Raw genomic sequence first — 22,466 nt, 5'->3', positions numbered from 1 at the left:
TTAGATCAATCCTTGATAATAATTATTTATAATATATTGAGAGATACCTTTAATAATTATTTAGATTATGTTGAATATTGATAATATTTTGAAATATATATTTATATTTTTAAGCCATGTTATATTATAGTGATGAATAGAATATATTTAGATACCCTTAATGTATAACAACTAGATATAGTAGTGTGACTAGTATGTAACCCTATTATTATCACCTTTCTTCATTAGTGACTTGCATCACCTTCTATAATATGGAGGGACCATGCAATTAGTGAGGTCTTATTCCATAAATTTTCCTTTACACTTTATCTCCTTCGAAGCTATCGAATGCCTATGACATTATTCAATGGCGGCGGGTCCATTCATCATACTTGGTGCTACCTATTGACTCTATTACCTTTGCACTATATGATTCCAATAGTATTCAGTATGGAGGTGGTATTATAAATACCTTCCATGTACCATGTCAGATAATATACTGATGTCATTGGTTATTCTCACTGCATATCAAGGTACATCATGTTTTGCTCCCCCTATCCTTTCATTCGATAGTTAAATACTATTGCAGGACTTTTGTTCAAGGGTTGTGACCTTATAATTTATTTCTCCCATCTTTTAGTTGTGTGGCCCCCATCATGGTGTAGTAGAGGTTAATAGTATGTATTAGTTTGTTTAGGAATTAGCTTATGTAATTGTTCATACAAAATAAATATTTAGTTATTATTAATATTTATTTCGTTTTATTTAATATTAAATATTTTTAGGTGTTTAATGACTTAATTATTTATTAATCAGTATATCTAATATTTTATTAGACATTTGATTTATATATTCTTTGAATAGAAAACAGTGACAATAGATTATCAGAGGGGATATTACACTCTTGAAGATACAAAATAAAATCATTTAGGCAAGAACATCAATTTCATTGGGGAAAACAACCTGCAGGTTGTCGTATGCATGTTGGGAGTGTCAATATGATCATAAATGGTGTGCAGGTTTGAATAGTGGGATGTCTTGGTAGTTGTGTTAATTTGCTAGATTTCCATTTGAACTTGTGTTGCTAGCAGAGATTATTGAAAACAAATATAATTGTTGCTTGGGTATTTTTGTGTTGGTTGGCTGGTTGTGCTTTTAGTAGGTGTTTTTATCTTAAATTTATATTGTAATATTTAATATTATGGCAATGTAAGTAACTTTCTTATAAGTCGTTTTTTAGTAACTTTTTTGTGTTTTACAACATTTAGTTAGTTTAGTAACTTTCTATTCTGTCTTTACCTCTTGATTGTTTCCGACTTTCTGTTATAGAAAGATCTTTTGTAATCTCTTATATAAGGAGTTTTCCTCTTGTTTTTTTAATATTGAATATCAATTGATTATTATTTCATGATATCAAAGTAAAGGTTGGTTTTTAGCAATTTTTTCAAATAATTTTTTCAGGTTAATTACCTAGAAATTATGAGTAAATTTCTAGATTTTTTTGCCGAATTATTTAAAAGAAAATCTGTGGTTTTTGGTTGATTTATTATAGAATAAAGTTCATGACTTTTCTTGAACATTTTGTGAGGAAATTTTGAGAGGATTGTTATGGGCTTTTTGCTTAAAAAATAAGTAGAGTTTTTTTGAGAGCGGTTTTTTTTGGTCAGTTTCTTGCTTCAACATTTTATAGTGTAATAAGACCATAGATCTTTTTCATATTGAATTTGTTTACAAATCTTGTGCTTATTCAAGCAACAACATGAGACTTACAAAGTTTATTCAAGCTCCTTATGAGAAACCACACTAGAAACAACAATTGGAAGACCAAGAGTCACAACTTAGACCACAAAGATGTCCCTCTTGAGATTTGAACCGGGGTCTCCACAATGAGAACTCGTTGCTTCAACCAAGCTAAACCCCTTGGACAAGACCATGGATCTTTCTTTTTTGATCGTAAGTAAATATTCTTATTAAAAGTGAATCCAACTTAAACTTGGCCTGAAACCAGTGGTAGTTACAAAGAACTCCCTTTCCATGAGAACAAAGCAATAAAAAAAGAACCTCTTAACAAGTCTGAAGATTAAGATTTCTTAGTTGTCTTGCTTTTTGAGTGTGAAATTTAAATCATGTCGAATCCTTGCTCTTTCTTTAACTTCTTATCTCTTTTCCCTTTGACTACTTGAGATCGGAACATGGTTCATGATGATCTAGAGAAGGCTGGCAAAAGCAAAAATGGGAAAACATCGAAATTTGATTGTTTGGCATTTTCATGTTGGAATAATTGGCATGTTTGGAGGTCTTCGAGGCATTTAGGGGCCCTGAAAGCTCTGAGGAGTCGTGTACTCCTCACAATTGAAGATAGATAATTTGATTAATTTCCAGTGGTGTAAACGACATACATTTTCAAGCTATGTGTAGAAAGTTAGGACTTCTACAAGTAGACATAAATTTTAAAATGTTTTTTTTTATTAGTTTTTCGTAGTTTTGGTATTTTATTTTGTAATAAATGTTTTGTGGACTGTTTGTAACTTCTAAAATTTTGACAAACCAAGTTCAAACTAGTTCTCTAAATCTACTTGTTTGAGTTTTTGATTTCTAAACAAAACGACTATATATATTTTATTAAAAGTAAATAAGATCACATATTCTTCTCTAGTACAATTGAAAGAGACATCTTCACACATGAAATTATTTCATTATGAAAGGAAATATTTAGAACTATTAAGGAACTGAAATTCAACTTTCAAAATGACAATCTAACTATGTATATAGATTATAAATCCTTGAAGCAAGAATCTGAATAAAATACTCACAATGAGTAGATGGTTCTGGTGGTTGCCTGCTATGAGGGTCCTGTGTATCAAGTGTGCCTCGAAGCTCTTGTCCATGTCTCAAACAAGGGGAAAAGGCATCACTGGGGTGTTTATTCATCCAACCATGGATCACATTCGATCCCCCTTGCCTACTTCATGCCCTGAAGCAGACCCGACCCTCCGCGAGGGATGGTAGATGGTAGTGTCAAGTCTACTGGGATCTGGTGTAGGGATACCTGCAACTTAGTCGGTCGTACCCTGTAGTCATCTGCTACTCTGGCACAGCAGCTCACATAGTTGTATCTGGTGTCCTTATTCTGACTGCCAAAATATGTACTTTGGCCAAGGATTTTGATTAACTAGAGTCAACATCTCACACTTCCCGCTTGACTCTGGGTTAGGGATTATTCTCCTAGGCATTTATCTTAAAGACGCAAGTATGATCTCTGTAGCCTACTATTGCCCCAATTCTGTTCAACAATGTTGGATGATGTAACTCAAGTGTTGATGCAATACAACTTCTCAAATTCTGAGTTTATAAATCAGACTTTTGGATTAGAGGATACACTTCTATGTTATTGATTAATGTTGAGATTTCAATGGACAGTTCTTTGTAATTGAAGGTTTAGCTAAGTTGGCAGTTTCTTTTGTACAGCTATCCTATTCTGTGTTACTCAATTCCCTCATCCAGGGCTAGCAATTTATATATAGATCCAGAATAGTTTTAATGATGCAATTTGAAGAATATTTTAATGAGGTCGGTTCCCAACATTTAACTTGTACGGTATTGTTTGAATTCATGTAGTGCACATTCATTCTAATTACTGGTTGTTGAAAGGTCTCGGTTAAATAGTGAATAGCTTCATAAAAATGGTTTGCTGAATGGATCCCATCAAATATAATTTGGTTATTCTTTCCCTATCTACTGCATTACAGTAAATGATTTTTCCAGTTTGCCAATTTCTGTTTACGTGTTTGGGTTGGAACCTACAACTGCTGCGATCTCAGTTTTCTGTTTAAGTTCGTTGTTGCGTTTATATACATGTACAGTATTAAATGCTACCAACCTAGAGTAAGATGGTGTTAAAGGCTTTACTAATTCATTGGACCTCTCTGTAATTCCAAACAGAATGTGCTAAAATATTCTATTATCTAGTATGCAGGTGTAAAAGTCTCATAGCATTTCTTACTAATCAAAGGGAGGACTTGACGTAATTTGAGCCTACAGATATATACTTAATGGCAAGGTCCCTTCTACAATGGTTTGTCATGGTGCAAACAAGTTATTCCTATGTTAAATAGACTTTTTTAATCTTCTATTTCTACTCATAGCTGGATCCCAAACAGGACCAAGAATGCTTGGTTGCAGGACTAAGACTGGTCATTTTAATGGCCAAAGTAATGGTAAAAATTTGCAGTATCAATTGTATTCCTCTACCTATCTTATTTCTGTATCGTGCCATCTTAACCACAAATTGAAAGGTTAATAGTAATCCACAATAACTCTCTATAAGTATGAAAAAGAAAAGATTCATAAACAAAGTGGATTAAAATCATTTCCCAATTCCAATTGGCAATTTTCACAATAACTCATATCTTCATGAATGAATGCAGGATCATTAAAGTGTGTCATTAGTTTCATTACAACACTTGCTTGAGGTTTACATTCTGGGTCCAGCCAATAAATGTTGTTATTCCACACTCGGGTTGTTGCATGCTATACAACTCTTAAGTGTCTATTGTGGTTGACAAGGAGAAATGTTATGATGAATTATCCACTCGCTCAGAGGAAGGTGTATTGAAGCACTCCAGAACTTAGTCACCTTGGCCACCTAGGTACTTTATTTTGTCAGATTTTACCAGTTATGTTATTTTGAATGCTACCATTTATCATGCCCTTTCCTGGTTATACTTCCTCCTCCTTTCCGGGTTTGATCTTGATATCTCATGCATCCAAATCCAAAACAGAAGTGGTTAAAAACATTAATGATCAAGTCAGGTAGCGAACTTCAACATATATCCTGATCACTCTTCCTATCAAAATATTTCTAACTAAAATCAGGAAGATAGAACGTAGCTAGTTGTTAACAACCTTAATTACCAATTGTAATATAACAAAATGAGGTTAGATTTAGATAAATCTAATTTACAATGTCTTGAACCTGGAAATAGGAATCCGTTATGTGCACAACCTGCAAAACCAGGGTTAGCCCGCATAAAACCATTCAGGGCACGATAGTTAAACCATTGTAAATTTTAACTCCAATACTGCTTAGGGAAAGTTAAAACCACAATTTAATAATTCTTACCCACTTAGGGCATGTTTTCAAAACCACTGATAAAATTAAACAATTAAACTAGGGCATAAAATAGCATCAGCCACATAGCTTAGTAGTATCAGAAAGGGTATGATTTTGTTCATTTCTTTTTGAAGGGATGTTGATGACCCTTCAAATCCATCATACTTTGTATAAACTTGAATTCTGAATGAAATGGATTACTTCTGGCTTGCGTAATCTACTGTTCAGAAATTGTTCTATTTGCATTATAATTAACAATACTGCAGGTATCACACTAGGTATTGTAATCCAGAGTCATAATCAGATCAGTGGTATTAGAGAAAGTTCACTCCTGTATGTACCATTGCACACGGTCAACTTATCAAAAGTTGGGGTGGAATACAAAGGATCCCTTAGAGTACCTTCCTTTGAGACACATGCGATTGTACATGGCAAAAAAATAGACACAAGGGATGGATGAACCCTTCAAAATGTTGCTAGAAGAGGCATTAAATAAATGAAGAAATGATGGAGCAGCTCTTACAGATTATTGAGAAACAAGAATCATAGAATCCAACATTTGGCGAACAAAACCCATTTAAAGTGCAGGTAAATTTTGATATTCCAACTTTTCAAGGAAAAATTGATGCAAATGTTGTTGATGACTGTTTGTCCAAATTAGAGAGGTATTTTTGTGAAAATAATTTCTCAAATATTGAAAAGATCAACTTTTCCCTCCTCAAAGCTGAGAATCATGTGAAATTGGCATGGGAAGCTCATGTAGCTAAAGAAGATACACCAAAGCAAACCAGAGTCTAATCTGATATTTAATAATACACCCACATGGGAAGAATCTGTTGAGCAAGGAGGAATATTTGCAATGGCAGTTGGCAGTTCCTTCGACAAAAGATACTTATGAACAAAACTATATGCAATGACAATTGCTTTAGTAGATAAGATAAGATAATAAGATAAGATAACGATATTAATGTCCAACAAAAAACCAACAAGAGCTCTATGGGATTGCAGGTTTACAACAATGAGACTGCCAACAGCAGGAGCACACAAAGGTGTCCGAAAAATAAAAACAGACAACAACAAGAGAAAGCAAACAGATAACCAGAGACAAGGCCAAGAGAGAGACTAGGAGTCCTTTTCTAGGTGAAAAGAAATCAATAACTAAATGATAAGCATGCCGAAGACTAAAGGCCCTGCTCTGTCTGTGACTACTCATAGAGGAGTGTCGCTGGTGCATATATTCAGTTCGGGATCTGACACGGCTGGAATGCCTAGTAGATCTAGTGGGGCTAGAAGGCCTTTTCACACCATGCAAAGGGGATAATGGTGTGAAGAAGGTAGTAATGAGCTGAGTAGATGAGTGCCGATGCGGAAGTAGTGATTGGATCATGCCATCATGGAGCATAGTGGCCTTTCGAAGATAAAGTGCGAGTTAGTGCTGATCATAATAGCTAAAGAAATCATAGAGCGAGAAGCATTCCCAGAACAGACAAAAGAATCTCCCTTTGATCTCATAATAAATGGGGCAACGGAAAATGAAGTGTGTTTCAGTCTCCACCTCACCCGAAGTACAAAGCTTGCAAATTCTCTCCCTATTGTCGATATGATGGTCAGTTTGAACCCGAAGACGGTGAGAACCAACTCTGGAAGACCCCAAAGAGATACGCAAAGCATGAGACCACCTCTGGGAAAGATAGCTAGGATGAACAATAACACCATCAGATATCTCCAAAAAGTGCTTCACATAAAAGGCCATTCGTGGGCATAGTCCACCAGGAGGGTTCACCCAGGTAGTGGCAATGTACTGTCTGTAGATGTCAACTCTGACATGCTCATTCAACTCCTGCCTAGAAGGGAGAAGATGAATTGGGGCATCCAACAAGAATTAAAAGGGGGGGAGGCAGTCAATATTAATCCCAAGTGAAACAAGCAGAGAAGAGGCCTGTGCATACCAACAACATGCACGAGAACCAGACTCAGCACTCGCAGTAGACAGATAAACAGTAAGCTAAATAGGAGTACCGATCACAATTACCAGTATGATCCACAAGACCACGGAGACAATGGAGGAACCAAACCAAATAAAAAATGGCCGCAAGATTGAAAGGATGAGTGTTGAACTCCACAAGGATAACACTATGAGGAGTGAACCTGTGATATCTAATAATGCGCCTCAAAAATAAAGTCTGAACCTGCTCGATTGAGGCCCAATCAGAACCAAGAAGAGATGGGCCCCAAACCACAGAACCATATAGAACAATAGGCCTCACAAGCGAGTCCAAGAGAGATAACTTAGATGAGGTATCCTGAAAGTGATGCCTGAAACATTGTTTGTCAAGCAAGCAAGAGAACCCATGCCCTTATTAACTCTAGGTTGAATAGTTGGCCTCATACCAAATCGTGGTCCAGAAAACTTCACCCCCAGATAAGTATAGGATGTAGTGATCTCGATTTCCTAGCCTAAAAAAAGTGATGGAGATGGGAAGTCTTTAAACATTTGAAGATCATGACCCGAGTCTTACTTAACCACAAGTTGTCATAGATCACAGAAGGAAGCCAAGCTATCAAGAAGTCTTTGTAAATTGTCTAGAGAGGAAGCAAGGAGAACCACATCATCTACAAAGAGAAGGATGGAGATCAGAATTTGGTGAAGATAGCAGCCATCGCTAGGGAGTGAGGATTTCTGAAATCCTCGAACTCATCAATATAACTTGAATAACGTAGGAGAGAGAGGACAACCCTGCTTAACCCCAATGGTGCTATGGATCGGATTCGAGAAACCCTCAGGAGTCTTGAATCTGCCAATCATAGTCTCCTATAGTCTCATGATAGCGGTGCGTAACATCTCAGATATGCCAATCTCCCTAAGCCTCTCGAACAAAACCACCCTGGGAATAGAATCAAACGCTTTGTGAAAATCGACAAAGCGACAAGAAATCTTCTTCGATCTATGTCTAGCCTCCTCAATAATAGCCCATAGAGTAAAGATGTGATCCATAGTCTGATAGTCTGCTCTAAAACCAGCTTGTCTGCTAGCCCTGCAACCAATCCTGTCAAGCTCACCAGATAACATAGTATTAAGGGTTGTTGCATATAGTTTGGCAAACGTGTGCCCAGTCATGATGATTTTGTAGTTTCCCGGATTAGAGACCGAGCCGGTCTTGTGAATAGGATAAATCAAATGCCTGGTCCAGGAAATCGAAAAATTAGTGTGGATCACTCTATTAAAGAGAATAGAGAGATAGGGTCCCAAAACTAAGGCACCGAACTTAAAAAGTTCAGCCTAAAAACCTTTCTCATTAGCAATTCTACTACACTTCATGGATCTGATGGCCTCAAAAATGTGGGAAGGTGTGAATAGGCGGACAAAAGGAGGTGAACTAGGATGGATAGAAGACTGCCCCAGAATGTCATAAAGAGCCATGGAGTGCAAGTTAAGGGAGCGAAAGTCGAGGGTTGAGGGAGGAGGAGAACTGTAGGGGAAAAGAGTGCGCCAAAAGAGCTGGGGATTGCGGATCAGTGTGGATTAAAGGGATTTGCACTTGGAAGCGGCAAAAGAACATTTCTTACGGCAAAGAAAGCGAAGGTAAGAAGAGCGAATGTGGACAAACTCAGTGGAGCGAGCCTCAAAAGCAGAACGCATAAAATGATGGAAAGATTTGCAGTCAGTATCAAACCATTGGTTCATAGGGCAAGTATTACAACGTTTGCTGCAAAGGGGCAAAGGAGGATGGTGAGGAATAGAAAGAATGGCAGATTTCTGAATAGTCAACGCAAGTAGGTCAAACATGGAAGCGGCCTTGTATGAGTCAGAAAAGCATGAAGGGTTGAGAAGCTTTGAAATATAAGTGGAAAAGAGCTCACAGTCACCATCAATAAAATGGAAACAAATGGGTGAGCGAGCAATGACAAAAGAGAGATGAGGGGCCGAAGTAGTAGGCATAAGACAAGGGGAGAGGCAAAGGTGAATATTAAGGAGAGCATGTTCAGCAAGAGGAAGGCACATAATGGTGAGACTACGAATGTAAGAAATGGAAGAAGGATCAATTAGTTTAGGAGTATACCAACATATTTCATTCCCTATCTGGCAAAGCTTAGTATCGAAGATTCAAAGAGACATCTAGTTTTGAACAACAAAATGGAAAGGTGAAAGTAGTAAGTCAATAAAACAAGCAACCAAGGAGGCATCTTCAAATTCACCAACAAAAAATCCATGGTTTGTAGTTGAAGAGGATGTATTGCACGAATTTTTGTAATTACATGTAATGCGATTTGCATGTCCTTATGACATGTAGTCCAATAATTTCTCTCCTTGGTTAGAAGGGATCAAAGTTGGTTGAGTTGCTCCCACTTTTTCCTCCTTTTTTCTCAACTCCTTTGCCTATATAAAGGAGTGCACTCTCATTGTAAAAATCATCTTTTTGTTGTATGCAAGAAAGCTCATCCCAATGTTTATGAGCACCGACTCACTCAAGGCTCCAACTCCCACACTTCGCAGGCTCAGAGCTACTAGAAGCATTGATTCCCTCTACTTGTCTTTGTGAGCACCAACCCACTACATAAACTGTCTTTCCACCCTGACGATGTTGCTTCAATTGATGTTGGACACTTTCTTGGCACAATTTCTTCCACTATTTTGCTTTGCACACTTTTGCAATATTCCTTACTTATACTTAAAGATTTATATTAATATATCAGGTAAAAATTCTGATCATATAATATCTTCCTTTTATATTTTGTACTCTGCCATATATATATACTTATCAGATTAAAAGATCTGAATGTATACTATCTTCTTTCCTCTTAATTTTACTCCATTTCTGACTTATCTATGAGATACCTTCCTCCATACATATTCCTTCTGTCACATATATATCAGATTGATATAACTGATATGTTTTTCTTATAAGTGCTTCACTATTATTCCAGAAATACTAGTCTCACTCTTTCTTTTATTTATTCTTCCACATTCCTTAAGAGTCTTATATAAATATTCGTCTTTATTACATCTATTCAAATGGCACACTTAATATAAATATATATTATAAATATATGCCTCAATCTGGATATATATACCTCTACCTTTTCATTTCACCGCTCTGCCCATTTTCCTCTCTTTCTTGTTACATTTGTAATTCTCCTACTCTTTCCACCAATGACTCTCTTACTCCTTTCTATATCTTGGTCATTTGAGGTTGTGATATTTCAAAGAATCGCGTCTTCTTATAAACAAAACAACTCTCCATTTAAACCTGTCTTTTGAATAAGACAAAAATATTTTGCCTTATGTGATTTGTCTCTTTGCTGACCTGTCTTTGTATTAAATTATTCCTTAGTCTTCGCTTATTCCTTAGTCTTCGCTTATTACGTGAAAGCTTTTGTGTTTTTCTTTTGTTAAGGGCTAGCATATCTTTAATACATTCAAATCACATCTATTTTTTAAGATATTCGATTCCCCTCTTAAGTAATTGTTTTAACATTCTCAACCCTTTATTAAGATTATTGGACTACATGTCTTATGAAATGACTCTGATCCTTATTATTACTGACCCATTTATTCAATATAATTGGTGTTAAAAAACGTATCTCTGAATTACCATCTGTAGATGTTAATGGCACCAAAACATCCTACATCCACTGTCTTCTCCAGTTTTCTCAGGTAAACCTTTATATGCTCATGAATCTGATTGTACAGGTGTTGTAATTGTTCACGTTCTGAAAACACTATCAACTGCTTTATGTTGTTTTCTGCTCTGTCATTTTATATGGATGTTTTTCTTATTCTTGATGCTGACAGTGAGGTTGCCATTCGATTTATATAATATTTTATCTTTGAATAACCATTGCCTTCATCTACAAACTTTATAATCTGTGATGCAGATTCATCGTCACTGTGTATGGATTTGTCTTCACGTGAATCAATTCGTTGCTCTATTCACTTCATGCGTATTGGCAAGTTTGACATGGAAATTTATATGATTTGGCTTTCCAGTTCAGACTTCTGTCAACAGCCTGTCAACATGAGACATGGCATTCTATCCAATTGCGTATGTGAAATACTTGAACGGTGTCTTTCTTTACTATTGAGTTTTCTGCTTTCGTAAGATATTGGCATATCTTTTGCATATATTGCTTCTGTCTCTTCAAAAAACTATGAGACTTTGTGCTTGAACTCCATGATACTCCTGACCAATTTATATCATCCATCGCATATTGCTGCTTCTTTGTCGATGATGTTTTATCCGTTATTCTTTCCTGTGCGATGACTGTTTGATAAACATTTGAAGATTTCTTCCTTTCTAATATCGCTTCCAATCAATTTTTCTTTTCTCCACATATCGTTGTATAGCAAATGGTTTATGAGATTTATTTTAAACTCCCCATACCATCATTCTCTTTCTCTTAACCTTTTTTTTAATCTTCAACCTAAAGGTCCTAAACTCCATATATATATTTATATAAATCAGATTGTAACCTGATTATATATGTACCCTTCATGCTCTTTGGCCTCTTATTATATATATTTTTAATTTAATATATAACAGATAAAGAAATCTGTGTATATATATTTTGCAACTTTAAAATACTCCGCCGACATAATTCTGTAAATTTATATTGTCAATATGTTTACTTAATAACACTGACTTGTCTGATTCATGCGCATCAATCTCCTTTCATCAATGACTATCATTCATCAATCTGACATCAATATCAATACGCCAACAATCTCTCTAATTGGCTTTGACATCAATGACAATACTTCCATCAGTCATTGTGCCCCCTTTGTCGTAGAGTTTGATGAGGCTCAAATCCTCCAACTATTGCTTATTTGTGAGAAGTAGTTTTGAAATGAAAATTAATTGATATTCAATTTTAAACAAGGAAGAAGAATACTTCTTAAATAAGCAATCACAAGATCTTTCCATAATAGAAACAATCAAGAAGTAAAGGTAGGATAGAAAGTTACTAAACTAACTAAAAAATTGAAAGAACATAGAGTTATAAAAAATTATCTTAGAAGAGAGATACCAACCGCATGTCAACGAGGACGCCTTCTTTTATAGTATTGTGTAGACATGATGCTCCAACTTTCATTTAACTAAGACTATGAGTATTCAAAAAAAAATTATGTTGATGTGAATTGAAAGGAGAGCCTTGGTTTTCCTTTGATTGTGGTTGTATAGACAATCATCTTTACAAGCATGGTGGTTTTCCTTCAATTGTTGTTGTATACATACTGGTGAAGTGGCTTTTGGGTTGAAGCTTCCTCTTAGTAGTGAGATTCACACATTCTTCAATCTTGTTTCAAAAAGGTAGTATGATGACATCTAATATGTTTAGCTGATCCTTTGCCTCTTGATGACGTTGAAATTGTTGATGATTGTATGGGTTGAATTATTGGTATAGTGGAAAGGGTTGCCTTGGGAAAATGCTACTTCGGAGACAATTCATCCATGATCACCAAGTCTTGTGTTTCTTGAAGGCAGGTAAATTGTGGGAGGGAGGACTTGTAATGTCCATTTTCTATTAGATTTGCAATGTTGAATCCCTTTATGGGGTTAGAATGAGGTGATTGAGCCTTTTTTGTTGAGGACTTGGTTTGCTAGTTAGGTGGATGCAAAAAAAAATAAATTCACTGCATTTTTTGTGATCACATAAGCATACATACTTCTAGTAATCCTTGGAAAAAGGATGTAGTGATGGGTTTATAAGCTGCCAACAATTTATGAGTAGTTGTTGTCACTTGTGATGGGTTTATAAGCTGCCAAAAGTTTATGGGTAGTTGTTGTCACTTATAAATCACCAATTGTGGAAATGATTGCTATTCATTTAGAATTGCATTGGTTGAAGAGGTTATGAGCATTGGGGAAGAGGGGGAGGCATTATTGAACATTACGGAGAAGAATCATTTCTTTTTTTGAACTGGATGAGCTATTGTAGCTGTTCTGCCTTAGACAAAATGCTTCAGGCATGGATATGGCCATTGTCAGGATGAAAACTCAAGTTCTAGTGTCAGTATGATCGTTAGTGGTGTGCAGTTATTAATATTTTGGGGTCCAGCTAGATTTTCATTTGAATTTATTTGTTAGCAGAAATTATTTAAAAATTACAAAGGTATATTTGTTGCTGGAGTATTTCTGTCCTAAGACGAAGTGAAAAAAGCCAACTTCAAGTGAACTTGCAATGCAAAACCTGTAAAACATTGCTGAAAGCAATTTAATCGGTTGAAATTAGTCATTAAATTACTATTCAAGAAAAGCTTCAGAAGCATGTATAAGTTTTTACAATTTTTTGCACGAGAAAAAGAAAAATAGATGGTTAGAACCTATTAAGATAGTTTGCTTCTGCACAAAACAAGCTTATAAACAGTTTATCCACAAATTTCGAACACTCGTATAAAAATCTCTGAACACTTGTAAAAATTTCCTAGAACAGGACAATCTTTTCAAAAACGGTGATGGCTGAAAACGGTATGAGCTATAAATAGCTTTGGTCAAAAATAATCAGCATGACACTTCGCTCTTCACAAATCTCTTCCATTTTGGACATGGCAAGTCCTTTGAATTAAGTCATGAAACATTGAAGACGATTCTTGGTAGCTCCAATAAGAATTCGCTTGATAAATTAGTTTGCAGAAGCTTGTTTCCTTCAAAGTCATTCCAAAGACACTTCTTTACTAGCCTTACGACTTGCACCTAGTTTATTGATTCCAATGAGTACATGCATCAGTGTCATTCTCTGAAGAGAATCATGTGTTTCTCATTCCTTCCTTACCTCTGAATAAAATAGCTTCTTTTGCCTTTGTACAGTCACACTTTCTCATGTAACGTGCCAATGGATTATTACCTTTAATAGAAAACATCCCTAAGACTTAGCTTGACTAAAATCCAGTTTTGATTGTGAACTTTCTCTTTATAACTTTCTTCTTTAGCTTGCAAAGAAGGAAGAAATCCTAAAAAGGAAGAGGTTTTTAAAAGGAACAAGTTATGACATCATCCCAAATGGTTATATGTATACTAAATTTGAGTACATGATACAACTAAGAAGGAACGTACTACCTCACATATTGAGAAAGAAAGAGAACCTTTTCAAGTCCACATGAGATATTGCTGTTCTGGCTTTTGGTTTTGAATGGGAAAAATCAACATTGATAAAACCTGTCTTGTCACCCTCGCTGATCAAAGAGAAATTCAACAGAGGATGAATATGTAAGATAATTTTGGCTGGAGGTGAACCTTCACTAATATGTGGCCCTGCAACTGACAGCGAAAACTTTTAATGTTCCCTTAAAAAATTTGCATAAATTTTGAAGAAGAATTGGAATATGTTATATTTATCACACTTGAGATAACTGCCTTATGCTATTTATTTTATCTTGCATCAAAATTGCATTTTAATATTACTGATAGTTCAACGGTGTCTGGGTAAATATCCAAGAACCATCAAATCAGGCAAGCATGTCCTGGATTTACTTGCGAAGTGGCTGGAAAAACAATTTTAAAATTGTTCCATGTTAGATCAAATGTTTTTCCTGCAAGCAACATACACTATATTTCATTTACCTGTTCATTGTTGCTCTCTGCTAGTTGGTCATATCAAAATACAGATAGTCTAATACCAGTCCACATGATCTTTGTCTTACTTATTTTGCATTCTTTATTAATTGCAGTTATCGTGGTGGCGTCGATAATGAGGGACGACCAGTTATGGTTGTGGTCGGTGCCCATTTTTTGCTACGCTGTCTTGATCTTGATCGGTTTGTTCTTTATGTAGTAAAGGTATACTCGATGTGCAATCTGTTGCATCCTTATTGTTGATTGGTTACCTTGGTTAGATTCTTGTCTTTCTGCTCTCAGGGTGCTTTTTAAATTTAATTCTCATACAAATATATGTTTGTGAAAAATTAGAAGTAACATTGAGGATGAGTTTACATTTCTTGAGTGGAAAATGCACTTTCTAGAGAAATTAGGAGGTCAAAATCTTCAGGATCAGTAGATATTGTGCTTAGGAAATTGGGTTTTGGATTTGAATAAGACCTTTGTAAAACATCATTTAAATCAATCCACAAATATGTTTGATACAAATACACAAACTCAATTTATGAATGATGAGAAGCACATCTCAAACAATTATGATGGTTTCTAACATTTGTATTCCGAGCTGTAATCTTAATGATCTTAACCATGATGATCTTAATCTACTTAGCGTGATTCCTGTCAGAGACCATCAGTAGGAGTCTTCTGTGCTTTTTACATTATATGTACACAATACAATTATGCAGGTTAAATAGTAAATACGAAAGGTTTTAGACCCCACTGTTTGTGTATATCTCTTGCACAAAAAAAAACTGCTGGGTGAGCCTACTTTTTTTTCTGACTTATACCAAATATTATATATGATCCATAACATTGCTTCCATGCAAAATGTGCTGATCTAAAATTGTTGATAAAACCAATTTTATACAATGTCCCTAATGTTGCATTCTATAATTAGCTTGATTTCTGCCTGTTTATCTTGATTTTGATTGTTAGTTGACGTGGTCATCCATTTGATGCGAGCTAGTCTTGACATCAATAATTAGTTGCTTCATTGTTACTACTTCTTCGGCTTTATACCATTTTATAGCCAAATCAGATTGCTAAAAAGTGTAAATGGGCTGACAGGCTGGGTTGGACATCTTTCTTTAAACTCAGAAAAAGTTATCATAATAATTATCATTTGGATAATGGCAGTCCATTCTGCTATCCAAGAAAGCTGGTGATTTTAAAGATTCTTTACTTTCAAATAATTGATGGAATTTAGGCTACTGTTAATAAATTGGTAAATATACAATGGCATATTATAGTTTTTATATTCTTCTCATCAAAAGTATCAAGGTCAACATTTTGTTCAATTTCATTTGAACCACAATCAATTGAAGCAAAAGGCCCCTATGGCTTTTACACCTTAATAGGCACTTCTATAACTCTTGGGTGATTGCCTCATATGGCTTCTGCTAAAAGTTGAGAGTTGGAGTCTGGTTGATGGGAAACCTCCACACTCTTTAACAAGTTTAACCCAACCACTTAAGTTAGCTCTTGGGGCGATTTCTTTTGAAATGATAATATTTGGTATTTAAACATGTTTTGCACTTTTACTTGGATTGAATTCAATTTTTATTGTTTATTTATACTAGTTTTAAATTGTTAATGATAGAAATTGCTGGTTTGTTTCTTCTATACAAAGACACATAGTTTAGAGAAAAAAATGCTTCTTTTTACTAAATTATTTAATGGTATTCCTAATTGTAATAACCCTTAGCTGGTTATAACTCCAAGATACATCAATTACTCAGATGTTTGACAATTTGTCAAACACTTGGCAAGTGACCTCGAAACTCAAGCAAATGAACTGGAGATGGATAGATGCACATAACTATATGTAATACCAAACAGGAATTTGATTCTCCACTCTTCCAATAATTTGATACATTAACAAATTGACTGGAAATTGATATCAGAATATTGACAAACAATTAATGAGCAACTCCCCACTTTATTAAATGCCTTAGCACAATTTTCATTTATTGGAAATGACACAATAGTGTTGTAGGTAGACACAATAAATCTGGAAATGAAATATACGATAACTAACCAACTTCCTCATCAAATGCAGCTTGGAATGTAATGCCAAGATGGATGCCAATCTGCATATTTTGTTTGCAATATGAATGATGCCAATTTGCAAATTCAAATTGCAGCCATGAACTGACTACAAACCCCAAACTGCAGCTGTACCACTTCAAATTCCAATCTCAGCTCAGCCAATTGAATCACAGCCTCCCACTTGTGCAAATCTGAAACTCACCTAACCAAATGCTGCCTGTAGACAATGTCACCCTTCAATAATCAGCCAATCCCTTCGAACATAAAATGCAAGTACAATTTATTAATTTTTCCCGATGCCAATGAAGTTCTTCAACACAAAACTCTCCTTAGCCATAGTAAAATAGTAGGAGAAATGGCCAATTGTATACCTCGGCACAGTTGCCAGTGCAAACTCAGAGCAAAATCTCATAGTTGAATCTACAATACATCAGCTGTAGATCCAATGGAACAATTCAGAATTCAGACCCTTATACTTCAGCAAGGGCATCAAATTCAGAACCTTAGAAAAAGCTACAAAGGCAACAAAAGAAAATAAATATTCAAGCATGCTTTTTCCAATGAAATAAGCTCATATTTATAATGCTTTGTTGACAAAAGTTTCTCAAAAGAACTCTACTTCAAAACTACACAAGTTTCCCAAAAGAATTCAGCTTTGGAAATGTTCCTACACAACTCTTTTAGTAACATTTAATATTTGGCTTAGGCATATAATTAATTAAATAAATGGCCCTCTCCAATGATGACTCAACCCTCAACTTAAGTGAAATTATAAAGTTAAATTTTAGCTTTATAATAAGCCATTTAATGATTTAATACTAATTTGGGCACTAAAAATATTATAACTCCCAAAATACCCATCATTTAAATATGTCGTTTGAATTAGGAGCCATACCTATTATTTCTCCACGTGATCAAATGCACTTTACAAAAATAGAAAGTGTCCATCTCAATCAACACCCAACTAACCACAAATAGTAAGTACACAAAACTAAGACCCAACGAAGTTCAATTTGAGCCAAACGAAGACCAACCTGTAGCTTATTGAATTGTGGAGAAGATAAGACCCTTCCAAGCCTAGTCACTGCCTCACAAGACCCTCTATCCACAATAATTAGCCTACAAGGATCATAGTGATAGGCTAATCCCTGAAACTCTGATACTGATAAAAATGGAGACATTACAGTCCTCCTTCCCCAAAATTGCTTGTCCTCAAGCAATCTGGCAACACAATGAACTCCAACCTTCACCTGGATCCCAAATGAAGAAGTATTTGGCATCCCTGTCAACGCTGAACCAACTGCATGCCAATATCATCATGTCCATCAACATCGCCTGCAATATAGCAACCAGTACTTATATTGATTGTATGAAAGTTAGGGCATCACCAGAAGATAACTCCATAGGATATCTCAGCATACTCCTCCTTGTAGCCACCCATATAATATATAATCGACTGAAATCCTAATCATCACCGACAATCTTAGAAAAAGACATAGCTGCAGGAGAACCATATGCACTCATGCCAACTGTACTTGTAGTTGCAATGGATGTAACTACATTAGAAGTCCTGGCTACAAGAACATCACCAATTGTGGCCATAGGAAACTGAACCGTGTCTATAGATGATGAAAACGGATCCCAACTCCATTCAAGTGAGTAATCAACGTCAATCTCAAAAAGGGGATTGTCATAAGATAATGTTGCATCCATGTCGAACATAGGATTGTCCACAAAGTGAACATCAACAATGTGTTGATCATAGTATAACAAAACTTTGTATCTACATCACTCACCTCATCATCAATAACATGTGTACTATCAATAGAGCACACATCTACAACTGCATGCATACTGCTAAACTCCCTGGTAGATGGCTTAACCGGCACAAAATTGGCCACTATTGTTGCATTGCCAACAAATACATTATCTTAGGAACTCATGCCAGCAACCACATCATTTGACTCAACCTGATATGAATTCTCATTGCATTCCTCTATTGTGCCCAACTCATGCACTGTCTCATAAGAAATATTCCATACATTTGTAGGTGCAATTGTATCATCATGTTTCGCTCTTCGAAATACCAATATGATGCTTTGCTCAAATCTCGAATTCGAAATCAGTTTGGTCATTATTTGTGATTTTGATTCAACTCATTCACTACCACATCCAACGGTTTCAGAATGCATTGTATCTGAGATTCTCCATCACTAGGTGGAGAATTACACCATATGCAAGTATAATGAATACCAAACCTCTTGTCACCAACCATAATGCTGAAAACCAAATCTCCAAAATAAAACACTAATTAGAATAAACCCAATTCCCGCAAGTTGGTAGGAAACCGCTTTGATACCACTGTAATAACCCCTAGCTGGTTATAACTCCAAGATACATCAATTACTCAGACACTTGGCAAGTGAACTCGAAACTCAAGCAAATGAACTGGAGATGGATAGATGCACATAACTATATGTAATACCAATACGGGAATTTGATTCTCCACTTTTTCAATAATTTGATACGTTCACAAATTGACCGGGAATTGATATCAGAATATTGACAAACAATCAATAAGCAACTCCCCACTTTATTAAATGCCTAAGCACAATTTTCATTAATTGGACATGATGCAATCATGTTGCAGGTAGACACAATAAATCTGGAAATGAAATATACAATAACTAACTAGCTTCCTCATCAAACGCAACTTGGAATGTAATGTCGAGATGGATGCTAATCTGCATATTTGTTTGCAATATGAATGATGTCAATTTGTAAATTCAGATCGCAACCATGATCTGACCACAAAGCCCAAACTACAACTCGTACCTCTTCAAATTCCAATCTCAGTGCAGCCAAATGAAGCATAACCTCCCAATTGCACAAATCTGAAACTCTTCTAACCAAATGCTACCTGTAGATAATGCCACCCTTAAACAACCAGCCAATCCCTTCGAACAGAAAATGCTGGTACAAATTTATTAATTTTTCCCAATGCCAATGAACTTAAACACAAAACTCTCCTTAGCCACACTAAAACAGTAGGAGAAATGGCCAATTCTATACCTCAGCACAATTGCCAATGTAAACTTAGAACAAAATCTCAGACTTGAATCTACAATACTTCCCATGTAGATCCAATGGAACAACTCAAAATTCAGACCCTAATACTTCAGCAAGGGCATCAAAATTCACAACCTTAGAAAAAGCCACAAAGGCAACAAAAGCAAATAAATATTCAAGTGTGCTTTTTCCAATGAAATGAGCTCATATTTATAATGCTTTGTTGACAAAAGTTTCCCAAAAGAACTCAACTTCAGAACTACGAAAGTTTCCTAAAAGAATTTAGCTCTTGATACTTTCCTACACAACTCTTTTAGTAACATTTAATACTTGGCTTAGCCATATAATTAATTAAATAAATGGCCCTCTCCAATGATGACTCGGCCCTCAACTTACGTGAAATTATAAAGTTAAATTTTGGCTTTGTAATAAGCCATTTAATGATTTAAAACTAATTTGGGCACTAAAATTATAATAACTCCCAAAATACTCATTATTTAAATATGTTGTTTGAATTAGGAGTCAGACCTATTATTTCTCCATGTGATCAAATGCACTTTCCAAAAATAAAAAGGTCCATCTCAATCAACACCCAACTTACCACAAATAGTAAATACACAAAACTAAGCCCAAACGAAGTTCAATTTGAGCCAAACAAAGACCAATCTATAGCTTACTGAATTGTGGAGAAGATAAGACCCTTGCAAGCCAAGCCACTGCCTCAGAAGACCCTCTATCCACAATAATTAGCCTACAAGGATCACAATAATAGGCTAATCCCTAGAACTCTGATACTGACAAAAATGGGGACATTACACTCATCAATCAATGGCATGCAACTCCACATTAGGTCCAATTGTGGAAAAGTGCATCTTGCATTGTCAAGATCTCCAATGTCGCTTGGAAGTATGGTATAGGTAGTCCTTCGCATGGGAGTGTGATTCACATGTTCTACTCAAAGAAGCTTTTTTGTTGCACAAGTGATTTTAAGTACCATATCTCATGCATCTGTTATTGCAACATCAAACTATCTAAAAAAAACACAAAAGAGCCAAAATGAGCAATGCAAGTAGCACTTGCATTGTTGGATGAGAAGAAGCTAGAGAGTGGGATAGCACGAGCAGCCATAGCAACAACAATTAATCCTAAGGTGGCAACAAAAATGGAGTTAGATATGGTTAAGATTATGGGCTCTAGTAGTGGTCCATGCATATGATATACATGTACTTCATTAAATCTAGGCAAAGTCCTATCATATAAACTTAGTCTCCAGAAACATGATGTTATACTTGCAAAGTTAATTGTGGAAAAAAAAACATAATAGCTAGTGGTTAAAGTTCAAATTGAGCATTCTTTCAGATGGGTGGATGGATTGGAAGAGCCATATCCTCGTCACTTTATTGGCCAGCTTCATCTAGTGATACGGTTCTCTTGAAGATAGTTGATTTTTCTAACAAAGTTAAATATGAAGGAATTTTGAGCTTCATGTTGATGAAGGTTCTTAGAGATGGCCTTGAGAATGTTGTGCAAGTTGTCATTGACAATGCAACAACATACATGGTGGTTGAGATATTACGTAAATAGAGGTGGTCATCACTATTTTGCTTAGCTACCTAGTTCTCCCCCCAGTCTTTTGGACCAGGGGAATTTCGAACCGGTCCTTGGTTCTTGTCTTAGTTCCCTTTTCAGTTCCACTTGGGTTCGAATTTAGGAAAGTTGTTTCCTCCAAGCCAAACTTAGGTAGAACCATGGTCAAACCAGGGCAGATCGAGTGCGAACCAGGTACAGTTCCACTGAGATACATTCTATAATTTAGTGTAGAAAATGATTATTATAGAATTTGAATAAAGATCTTTAACATTACAAACCAAAATTTGCTTAAGTTCAAATATTTATTGCACTCAATATATCTTCCACTGAAATTGTTATTTTCAATTGCTGATAATGACCCCTATCCAATTAATTGGAAGCTTTGTATTGTGATAAATGATATATTAAATATTAAACAACATCTTCAATAGGTGAAGAGAGTTGCAAGCTACTTATATAACATTTTTAAAGTAGGATGTCGATTACAAACTAACAAGCTCTCTGTACAATGAAAAAGTAATAAGGATTTGACAACTTAGAAAGTAGAGAGTCATTAGTGCGCCGATCCCATCGACATTGGCACTATTTATGAATTAACTAATGCCTTTGATGATGAGAAAAAGAAGAAGATTTAGATAATCCATTAGATGATTAAAACTTAGTATAAAGTTCTAATTGTTGAAAGTCAAAATAATGATACTTGGACTCGATATTATTTTAATATTTTGGTGTTGATAATAGCTATGATGTTATGATTAGAACTAAATAACTTTATTGTTGTTTTTATGATACTATGGGGCATTCTGATCTTAATTTGTTCTTCTTGGCTGCATACATATGTATATGTATGTATATATGGATGTATGTGTGTGTATTGACTTTTACATGTTTTTTGTACTAACAAACCCAAATGAACCCAAATTGCATTTCAAAATTTTTCTGTACCAATGAACTAGTTATTCAAACCTAAACTCAAACCAATAACTTGGCTATTTTGGATTGCTTGTGTGGTCTGCTGCCTTTACCTTTTGATGACATAGGAAAATTTTATTGGGGTACGCTGGTTGTAGAAA

General features: G+C 35.4%; 1 protein-coding gene and 1 long non-coding RNA gene across 7 annotated transcripts in view; both read left to right on the top strand.

Moving 5' to 3' along the window:
- Positions 1–22,466, top strand: part of LOC149533654 (appr-1-p processing enzyme family protein) — a 158,236-nt gene that overhangs the window by 96,005 nt on the left and 39,765 nt on the right. For all 6 annotated transcript variants that reach the window (XR_016357942.1, XR_016357943.1, XR_016357944.1 and 3 more), the window contains one exon: positions 14,760–14,868. Coding sequence is in view for 3 of the 6 variants with exons in the window: in XM_089806955.1 (XP_089663081.1) it covers positions 14,760–14,868 (109 nt within the window). In the remaining 3 variants the exon portion in view is untranslated. The remainder of the gene's footprint in view (positions 1–14,759; positions 14,869–22,466) is intronic.
- LOC149533655 (uncharacterized) lies at positions 4,031–4,492 on the top strand. The gene is made up of 3 exons (XR_016357946.1): positions 4,031–4,064; positions 4,140–4,196; positions 4,407–4,492. It is a non-coding gene; the product is annotated as an uncharacterized LOC149533655 (long non-coding RNA).

The sequence above is a fragment of the Cupressus sempervirens genome, chromosome 10 (assembly GCF_028749045.1).
Source record: "Cupressus sempervirens isolate cs-2001-9-10 chromosome 10, ASM2874904v1, whole genome shotgun sequence".
Taxonomy (NCBI): domain Eukaryota; kingdom Viridiplantae; phylum Streptophyta; class Pinopsida; order Cupressales; family Cupressaceae; genus Cupressus; species Cupressus sempervirens.
This window is presented reverse-complemented; position numbering and strand designations above follow the sequence as displayed.